The sequence below is a fragment of the Scedosporium apiospermum genome, assembly GCF_000732125.1.
Source record: "Scedosporium apiospermum strain IHEM 14462 chromosome Unknown SEQ_SAPIO_0106, whole genome shotgun sequence".
NCBI lineage: Eukaryota > Fungi > Ascomycota > Sordariomycetes > Microascales > Microascaceae > Scedosporium > Scedosporium apiospermum.
This window is the reverse complement of record NW_015971807.1, coordinates 243,578-252,500: the sequence shown is the minus strand read 5'-3', so window position 1 is coordinate 252,500 and position 8,923 is coordinate 243,578. Positions and strand designations below refer to the sequence as shown.

The following is an 8,923-nucleotide window of genomic DNA, read 5'->3' as shown; positions in this document are numbered from 1 at the left end:
GCTCTCACCTCCGTTCACTTTCATTACGCGCAGGGGTTTTACACCCGAACACTCGCATATTAGGACGACTCCTTGGTCCGTGTTTCAAGACGGGTCGCTGACGACCATTACGCCAGCATCCTTGCAGATGCGCGGTCCTCAGTCCGCCGAGGGGTATTGCGCGGCGGGCTATAACACTCCGAAGAGCCACATTCCCGCCGCCTTTCTCCCCCTGCAGCGAACTGATGCTGGCCTGAGCCCGCCGAAGTGCGCCGCCGGCGAGCGGCGGCTGATTCGACGGGCACAAGTCTGGTCGCAAGCGCTTCCCTTTCAACAATTTCACGTGCTATTTAACTCTCTTTTCAAAGTGCTTTTCATCTTTCGATCACTCTACTTGTGCGCTATCGGTCTCTGGCCAGTATTTAGCTTTAGAAGGGGTTTACCTCCCATTTTGAGCAGCATTCCCAAACTACTCGACTCGTCGAAGGAGCTTTACAGAGGCTCGGCGTCCAACCATACGGGGCTCTCACCCTCTGTGGCGTCCCGTTCCAGGGCACTCGGAAGGCGCCTCGCCAAAAGCATCCTCTTCAAATTACAACTCGGACGGCCCAGAGGCCGCCAGATTTCAAATTTGAGCTGTTGCCGCTTCACTCGCCGTTACTGAGGCAATCCCTGTTGGTTTCTTTTCCTCCGCTTATTGATATGCTTAAGTTCAGCGGGTAACCCTACCTGATCCGAGGTCAAACCATCTGGAGTTGTTAGGTGGTTTGACGGCAGGCCTCCGCCGGGACCCAATGCGAGCTTGCAAAAGAGACTTACTACGCAGAAGGCAACCGCGGCGGGACCGCCACTGTATTTCAGGGCCTACGGGGGTCGCGAGGACTCGCCGTAGCGCCCCAACACCGACCCTAGGCTTCCCTAAGGAAACGGAGGTTCGAGGGTTGAAATGACGCTCGGACAGGCATGCCCGGCAGATTACTGCCGGGCGCAATGTGCGTTCAAAGATTCGATGATTCACTGAATTCTGCAATTCACATTACTTATCGCATTTCGCTGCGTTCTTCATCGATGCCAGAACCAAGAGATCCGTTGTTGAAAGTTTTAACTTGTTTTTTGTTTTCAAATCAGAACTGTAATCCGCTGTAAAATTCAAGAGTTTGGTGCTGCCGGCGGGAGGGGCATCGTCCTCTTTTCAGAGGGGCGCTGACCGACGCCGCCGAGGCAACAGAACATAGGTAAGGTTCACAATGGGTTTGGAGTAGTAACTCTGTAATGATCCCTCCGCTGGTTCACCAACGGAGACCTTGTTACGACTTTTACTTCCTCTAAATGACCGAGTTTGGACAACTTTCCGGCCCTGAGTGGTAGTTGCCCACCTCTCTGGGCCAGTCCGGAGGCCTCACTGAGCCATTCAATCGGTAGTAGCGACGGGCGGTGTGTACAAAGGGCAGGGACGTAATCAACGCAAGCTGATGACTTGCGCTTACTAGGGATTCCTCGTTGAAGAGCAATAATTGCAATGCTCTATCCCCAGCACGACAGAGTTTAACAAGATTACCCGGGCCTTCCGGCCAAGGAAATACTCGCTGGCTCTGTCAGTGTAACGCGCGTGCGGCCCAGGACATCTAAGGGCATCACAGACCTGTTATTGCCTCAAACTTCCATCGGCTTGAGCCGATAGTCCCTCTAAGAAGCCGGCGAACTGCCAAAGCAGTACGGGCTATTTAGCAGGTTAAGGTCTCGTTCGTTATCGCAATTAAGCAGACAAATCACTCCACCAACTAAGAACGGCCATGCACCACCACCCACAGAATCAAGAAAGAGCTCTCAATCTGTCAATCCTCACTGTGTCTGGACCTGGTGAGTTTCCCCGTGTTGAGTCAAATTAAGCCGCAGGTTCCCTGCTACCCCCGCGCTCTCGCGCAGGGCCGGACTTTATCTTAAGCAGGCGCCTCTCGGCGCATACCCATCCCCGTTAAGTCTCTGAACCTTCCCCGTGGGCGTCCCTCGACGGGGAGCCTTTAGGGGCTTGGCTGCGGATTGTCCATTGTCGCATCTTCCACGTTTTTCCAGTACCCGAGGCTGTTAACCTGGCCACCGGCGGCTTTCGCGAACCGGCTTTGGAGTGAAAGCTTTAGGAGTTCCCCGCAATTTGAGGATGTCGCCCTCCGCATTGGAGGACTAGCCTTTAAATTCGAGCTCGCACGCTCCGGACACCACCTCACCCTTTCGGGCGGCTTTCAGGAGCAGATTTCTTCTGTGGCTTAACAGTTAGACGTTAACCCCTGGTGGTGCCCTTCCGTCAATTTCTTTAAGTTTCAGCCTTGCGACCATACTCCCCCTGGAGCCCAAGCACTTTGATTTCTCGAAAGGTGCCGAACGCGTCAAGAAATAACATCGTCCGATCCCTAGTCGGCATAGTTTATAGTTAAGACTACGACGGTATCTGATCGTCTTCGATCCCCTAACTTTCGTTCCTTATCAATGAAAACATCCTTGGCAAATGCTTTCGCAGTAGTTAGTCTTCAATAGATCCAAGAATTTCACCTCTGACAATTGAATACTGATGCCCCCGACTGTCCCTATTAATCATTACGGCGGTCCTAGAAACCAACAAAATAGAACCACACGTCCTATTCTATTATTCCATGCTAATGTATTCGAGCATAGGCCTGCCTGGAGCACTCTAATTTTTTCAAAGTAAAAGTCCTGTTTCCCCGCCACGGCCAGTGAAGGCCATGGGGTTCCACAGAGGGAAAGGCCCGGCTGGATCAGTGCACCCGGTGAGGGGGACCGGCCAGCCAGGCCCAAGGTTCAACTACGAGCTTTTTAACCACAACAACTTTAATATACGCTATTGGAGCTGGAATTACCGCGGCTGCTGGCACCAGACTTGCCCTCCAATTGTTCCTCGTTAAGGGATTTAAATTGTACTCATTCCGATTACAAGACCCAAAAGAGCCCTGTATCAGTATTTATTGTCACTACCTCCCCGTGTCGGGATTGCCTGCTGCCTTCCTTGGATGTAGTAGCCGTTTCTCAGGCTCCTTCTCCGGGGTCGAGCCCTAACCCTCCGTTACCCGTTGCAACCATGCGAAGACAAGACCTTCGCATCGAAAGTTGATAGGGAAGAAATTTGANACTGATGACTTGATTGATTGAAGAACTTCTAGAATTCCTTCTGGAAGAAGGAAAGAAAAGAAATAATTATGGTCATGGCTTATAGCAGGGAATAAAGTTCTTCCGGCCCATCCTTGCAGTCATGTGAGAATGTCCCCCTTTTCACCGTCACAACATTATAGTGTTAATTTATCCTACACTGTGTCGCCCTGTTGTATATGTAGAGTCCTGTCCACTGACACGTAAAGTGGGTCTTTGAAGCGTGTAACCTGGAACCTGTAACGCCATTTCGTGTCAGTAGTCATAACCAGTGCTCAAGAACAGATTCACTCCATCTGCGCTCTTGAGGAGTGCTTAAAAGCGCCATTGTTCCTCGATAGCTCCGGCCTATCCATGTTCGCTCCTAGTCCTGCTCCTGGTCTTGCTTGTGCTTCTGCTTCACAAAATTTGTGACCTCCGGTCGCTGATGGCAGGACCTAGACCTAACGAATTGGTAGGTCATGTGATCCGCTTGAAACAATTCCAGAAGATTCCATCCCTCAGAGTGGCCACGTTTCACCCTCTGTCAACCTCTGTTTCCGTCTCTTGACGTCCCTCCCCATTCGTTTCCACCATGTTTCCCTTTTCGCCTTTTTGTCTTTTCGCCTCTTTGTCTCCTTGCCTCCTTCAGGCGTCATGCCGGACACCAACTTTGCGATCCCTGAATGGGCAAATGAAGTCAAAGTAGATTGAAGGTTTTCATTCTTTTAGCAGTTTACAACGAATGTCTTAGGGGGTTGTTCAACATAAAGTCCAGCGTTTCGAAAGTGACCCTCGGCACTCTCTTGTCGGCTGCCCACTGCCTTGACACAGCCCTTTATATAGGTCTCAAAATCCCTCTGAATAAGCCCCCTGTATGTTTTGCGTTGTGATTTAACGTGTGTCTTGACTTCCCCAAAAAAACTCCTCGATCGGATCGGTCCTTGGTGTATATGGTGGGGTAAAATCCAGTTTGACGCCGGCGTCCACATACATTTCCCGGACTTTGTCTGAGTAGTGAAACCCCACATTATCCATAATAAGTACGGTCTCCGGCTCTGGCCATTTGCCACAGTGACAAAGCAATTGTTTGATTAAAGTCTTCAAATAGAGGCTTGTTCATTGATCTGGTGAAGAATCGGCACAGCTTTACACCCCTCTGTGTGTATGCTGCGATGAACTGTACTCTAGTCCTGCGTTCGAACTTAGCCTTCTGCACTGGAGCGATGCCCTTTAGAGACCGCCCCTTACGTTGAAACATGCCGGGTCTGCTGATGCCAGACTCATCAACAAATACCCCATGATATGACCGGCATCCCAGCATTTTAAGTCTATAACAGTAGAAGTGTTGTAGATCAGGCATCTGTTGCTGGGCTACGCGCCTCATTACCTTGTAGGATATTTTACGCCAGTTTAAGGTTCGAAAAATCGTAGTGACGGATACTTCTTTGTCAAACTCTTCATTGATGAAATCAGCCATCTCACGCAGGTTCATGTCAGGTTCTTTAGCTAGCCGGAGGCAAAGCGCGTCTCCCATCGTGGGGGTAATCTTGGGATCGGGGCCGGTACGATTCGCAGGCATGGTCGTCGTCCCGAATCGCATGAACGTTGATCGGATGGTACGAAAGGATCGGGTCGTGCAAGGGACTACTTCGACTGTCCTATTTTTTTTAAACTCTTAAACATTGTTTCAGACGCACGGACGGCCTGTTGAGAGTGTGTATTATGCTTCACTGATACTTGGTACTTCACTAATCCCCACTTTGTATTTACTTTGCCGAAACCCGAAGCCCAACGCCACAATCAGGCTGCAAGGACAGAAAAGCTGAGAAGCGCGAAGGCACCTAAACTATGGAAACAGCTCTAAAAAGCACTTGCCACTCTTTGACGTGGAACATTGCTCCTCGCACCCTTTTTTTTTTTTTTTTTTTTTTTTTTTTTTTTTTGTTCAAACAATGTGGAGCAGAGCATTGGCAGCACCCTGGCAATACCCACCATCTGCGAAGCCAGATTGCCCACTCCTCAGTGCTTCATTCTAATAGTTTGATCTCTTCTCGACTAAGATATAATGGACGGTTTAGGATCAGCAGCAAGTGTCATTGCAGTAATCGACCTGACCGCAAAGGTCACGTCGCTCTGCTTTCAATACTTTAAGGAAGTGAAGAGTGCAAAGTCCGATATCAAACGCCTATGCGGAGAACTTGACACACTTAAAACCACTCTCCACAGTACCCGGCAGCTATTTGACGGACCGAATGGGGCGCAGCTCCAAACTTCGCAGCGACTACGCGATGGGCTTCACGGCTGTTCTTCCCAACTCATCGAGCTGCAAACGAAGTTGGAGACGAAACTTAACGCTGGGACCGCTCGTAAGGCGATGAGAAAGTTTGGTGTCCGCGCTCTAAAGTGGCCATTTGAGAACAAAGATGTCGGTAGCATCATCAGAACCCTAGAAGGATATCGAGACATGCTATCAGCGGCCCTCACTATCGATCTGGCGTATGTCGCTGCCTACCCCTTAATTTCCACTTACTAACATGATTTAGGATGAATGTCCTTGACATTAGCCAAAAGCTAGTTCTCTCTAAACTTCCGATTGCGAAAGATGCAGCATTCGATTCTCACGCCGATGAGCATAACGCACAATGCCACCCCGAAACCCGGGTCGCCCTTCGCCAGGATATTATGAGATGGGCCGATGATCCGCATGGGAAATGCATATTCTGGCTCAGTGGCATAGCAGGTACAGGGAAGTCTACAATATCACGTACAGTAGCACAATCATTTGCCGACAAAGGGGATCTTGGCGCAAGCTTCTTTTTCAAGAGAGGCGAGCAGGACCGCGGAAACGCAGCTCGATTATTCACAACTATTGCTTCTAGACTTGTCTACAAGGAGCCTTCTCTAGCAACATATATCCGGGCTGCTATCGACGCCGACCCTGCTATTACAGGTAAAGCTCTAAAAGAGCAATTCCAAAGTCTTATCCTACAGCCACTAAAAAACTTAGAGTATATCCCGAACGGGGTAAAGAGAATTATCCTCGTCATTGACGCCCTCGACGAGTGCGAACGAGACGGTGATATCAGAGCCATCATTTACCTATTATCGCAGGCGAAGACGTTGACCTCAGTGCAGCTGAGGTGCTTCGTGACGAGTAGACCCGAGCTGCCCATTCGACTTGGCTTCAATGACATCAGAGGCAAATACCACGATTTAATTTTGCACGATCTACCAAAGTCAATCATCGAGCATGATATAACTGCATTTCTCAACCACAGGCTTACTATAATTAAGGAGGACTACAACGCTCTGCTGCGTGCCGATCGCCAACTTCCGGCGGTTTGGCCGGGCTCCAACGCAGTCAGGGATCTAGTCCAGATGGCCGTTCCGCTCTTTATCTTTGCAGCTACTATCTGTCGTTTCATCGAAGATCCAGCATGGTCCGATCCCGCTGGGCAACTACAAAAGGTCCTCGAGTACCGGTCAAGGACTCAGCAATCCGAAATTGACAAACTAGATGCTACCTATCGTCCGATCCTTGACCAGCTGCTCAGGGGTACTGACGCGGCTAAGAGATCGCTCGCAAATGAGTTCCGGATTGTTGTGGGCTCGATTGTGCTTTTAGCTGAGCCTCTATCAATATCGTCTTTAGCCCGTCTTCTCGATATCAACAAGTCCGTTATAGACCGTAGACTCGACTCTCTTCATTCTGTCCTCAGCGTGCCAGCCTCTACCGACGCTCCTATTAGGATGTTCCATCTATCGTTCCGCGACTTTCTCATAGACCCTGATAAGCGCGACAATAACCCATTCTGGGTAGACGAGCGGGCAACCCACGAGAGGATTGCAATCAGATGCCTAGAACTTCTATTGGGTAGTGGCTACTTGAGGAAGGATATTATTTTCAGCCAGGAAATGTCTGGACTTAGTCGCGCAGATATCGACCCAGCGGTCATCGAATTATATCTACCAGCAGACGTTCGGTATGCGTGTCTATACTGGGTCCATCACATAGAACACAGCAATGTCCAAATAACCGACAGCCATCAAGCATACTCGTTCCTCAAATCACACTTTCTTTACTGGCTCGAAGCATTAAGCCTACTAGGCAAGATCTCTGATAGCATTACCATGATCAAGAGTTTACAAGCTCTCATCAGTGTAAGTCACGCCAATATAGTCCCATATATCCGCTGACATAAGTTGTCTAGCCCGGTACCGGGAGCCGTATCTCCGCCTTTTTACGAGACGCAAACCGTTTCATCCTTACCTATCGCTCAATAATCGATCTTTATCCCATACAAGTTTATTCTTCTGCTCTCATTTTCGCGCCAAAAAGCAGTATACTCCGAAATATATTCGAAGGCTATATTCCAGGATGGATTTCGTTGTTGCCAAAAGTCGACCGAGAATGGAATGCGTGTTTGCAGGTCCTCGAGGGCCATAGCTCCCCGGTCGACGCCATCGCTTTCTCGCCTGACTGCTCGATACTGGCATCGGCGTCACGTGATCGAACCATTCGGCTTTGGGATACGAAGACGGGCGAGGAGAAGCAGATCCTCAAGGGCCATAGCGACTGGGTTGATACTGTAGCTTTCTCGCCTGACGGCTCGATACTCGTATCGGCATCACACGATCGAACCATCCGACTTTGGGATGTGAAGACGGGTGAGGAGAAGCAGGTCCTCGAGGGCCATAGTGACTGGGTTGACGTTGTCGCCTTCTCCCCTGATGGCTTGATGCTTGTATCGGCATCTCATGATCAAACTATTCGGCTTTGGGATATAAAGACAGGCGAGAAAAGGCAGGTCCTCAAGGGCCATAGTGCCTGGGATAATATCGTTACCTTCTCGCCCGACGGCTTGATGCTCGCATCGGCATCAAGTGATCGAACTATCCGGCTCTGGAATATGGACTTGAGTGAGGAGAAGCACATCCTTAAAGGCCATAGAGGTGAGGTCATTGCTGTCGCCTTCTCGCCTGACAGCTTGATGCTTGCATCGGCATCAAATGATCGAACTATCTGGCTCTGGGATGCGAAGACGGGCGAGAAGAAGCAGGTCCTCGAGGGCCATAGTGACAGGGTCAACGCTGTTGCCTTCTCGCCTGATGGCTTGATACTGGCATCGGCATCAAGTGATAAAACTATCCGGCTCTGGGATGCGAAGACGGGCGAGGAGAAGCAGGTACATCGAGGCGATCGGGAAATCACGAGCCTATTATTTTCTGCCGATAATCGATATTTAAACACGGATCACGGTCAGCTAGCAGTTCACAATGACCGCCAGACCATGCCATGTATCCTTAGCAATGATTGGGTGGAACGAGATGGGAAAAAAATTCTCTGGCTTCCTCCAGACATTAGGCCTACGGCTTCGGCTTCCTACAAGCATATATTTGCCTTGGGAAATAGTTCTGGCACTGTGAAGTTTATTAAATTCACATTTAGATAGGCACTATAATACAATGATGATTATATATTGACATCTGCACTGTACTTGCATCGGCATATGACGGGTACTTGACAATACAGTACTGCAAGGCCAAGAGCGTGCTTACATCTGTTATATGTGATGAATCGAGACAATACGACGCCTGCTAGATGTATAAGATCTTCTTGCCTTCTGGGTAGGTGCTTTGCGCCAGTGTCTATGTGTGCAGCGCCAGTGCTTGAGCTCCAAAGGCGGCAAGGGATTCGCTGAGGTCAGGACGAGTCGGTTTACCTTTGTAACTCGTCACTCTAACTCAAGAGGTCTCATGTAAGCCAAAGAAACTTGCCAAGTTAGGCCCCAGCCAATCCTTC

The 8,923-nt window shown here is 49.7% G+C and overlaps 1 protein-coding gene across 1 annotated transcript; it reads left to right on the top strand.

Annotated features, from left to right (window-relative positions):
* Positions 1-5,584: 5,584 nt before the first annotated feature.
* On the top strand, positions 5,585-8,722 carry SAPIO_CDS6697 (uncharacterized protein; the record flags this gene model as incomplete). The annotated part of the gene is made up of 7 exons (XM_016788735.1): positions 5,585-5,616; positions 5,664-5,860; positions 5,915-6,070; positions 6,128-7,103; positions 7,164-7,281; positions 7,551-8,306; positions 8,654-8,722. The coding sequence occupies 7 exons, from the start codon at positions 5,585-5,587 to the stop codon at positions 8,720-8,722; spliced, it is 2,304 nt and encodes a 767-aa protein (XP_016641679.1).
* Between the last annotated feature and the right edge of the window lie 201 nt (positions 8,723-8,923).